The following is a 792-nucleotide window of genomic DNA, read 5'->3' as shown; positions in this document are numbered from 1 at the left end:
TCCCCGCCGACGAGACCAAGGCGGGCTGGGGAATCCGAGAGGGCGAAAGATCCGGAACAGCCGAAGGGCGGGCTGCGGGGTGGGGGGTCAGGAAGTGGGAGAGGCCGGGACGGACCAGATAGGACCACACGGGGTGGGGGTGGGCGTCAGGGGTCGTGGAAGGACGGGTGGCGGCGGGCCCGAGGGAGGGGTTGGCATTGGGGGACTGAGAGGCCTGTCTGGTCGGAGTTTTTCGGATGGCGGATTCCAGACGTGACCAAGTGGGGAATGGGGGTTGCACAGAGAGACGAAATAGTGATGCTGAGATGCTGGGGTGTGCGGTTTACACTGGGCCGAGCCAGTGTCTGAGGGATCTGGGGCTTCGGGGCGCATCTGTTGGGGGACTGGGCCAGCCAAGGTGTGAGGACAGACCTGAACCTGAGAAATATTCTTATGGGTGGAGAATAAGAATACGGGGCTCAGAGAGCTTTGGGGCGGGAGTATAAAGAAATGGGCTCGAACAAGTCGCTGAGTCTGCTGAGGATTGGTGTATGGGCTGGACTATGGGGGAGGTCAGCGCCCCCTCCCTCCCAATGTAGATTTTGGGGGTGGCCCATTTACCCCTTCCCCAGTAGAGTGTGGGGATGATCTGCCAGGAACGGAAGGTGCTGGTGTCCCCACAGCCCTGTGATTCCATCAGGTCAGGCACTGACCTTGTTTCCCAGCGGGGCTATTAATAATTGTAACAGCCGGGCTGGGTGGCTCAGCCTGTAATCCCGCGCCTTGGGAGGCTGAGGTGAGTGGATTGCCTGA

The 792-nt window shown here is 60.7% G+C and overlaps 1 protein-coding gene across 1 annotated transcript in view; it reads left to right on the top strand.

Moving 5' to 3' along the window:
- The first annotated feature begins 623 nt into the window (after positions 1-623).
- Positions 624-792, top strand: part of PSMD8 (proteasome 26S subunit, non-ATPase 8) — an 8,160-nt gene continuing 7,991 nt past the window's right edge. The window contains exon 1 of the mRNA XM_008074329.1: positions 624-679. Within this exon, the coding sequence (XP_008072520.1) occupies positions 624-679 (56 nt within the window). The remainder of the gene's footprint in view (positions 680-792) is intronic.

The sequence above is a fragment of the Carlito syrichta genome, unplaced genomic scaffold, assembly GCF_000164805.1.
Source record: "Carlito syrichta isolate Samal-C Ts95f unplaced genomic scaffold, Tarsius_syrichta-2.0.1 Scaffold316389, whole genome shotgun sequence".
NCBI lineage: Eukaryota > Metazoa > Chordata > Mammalia > Primates > Tarsiidae > Carlito > Carlito syrichta.
The sequence above is the reverse complement of the archived record's forward strand: the minus strand, read 5'-3'. Positions and strand labels throughout refer to the sequence as shown.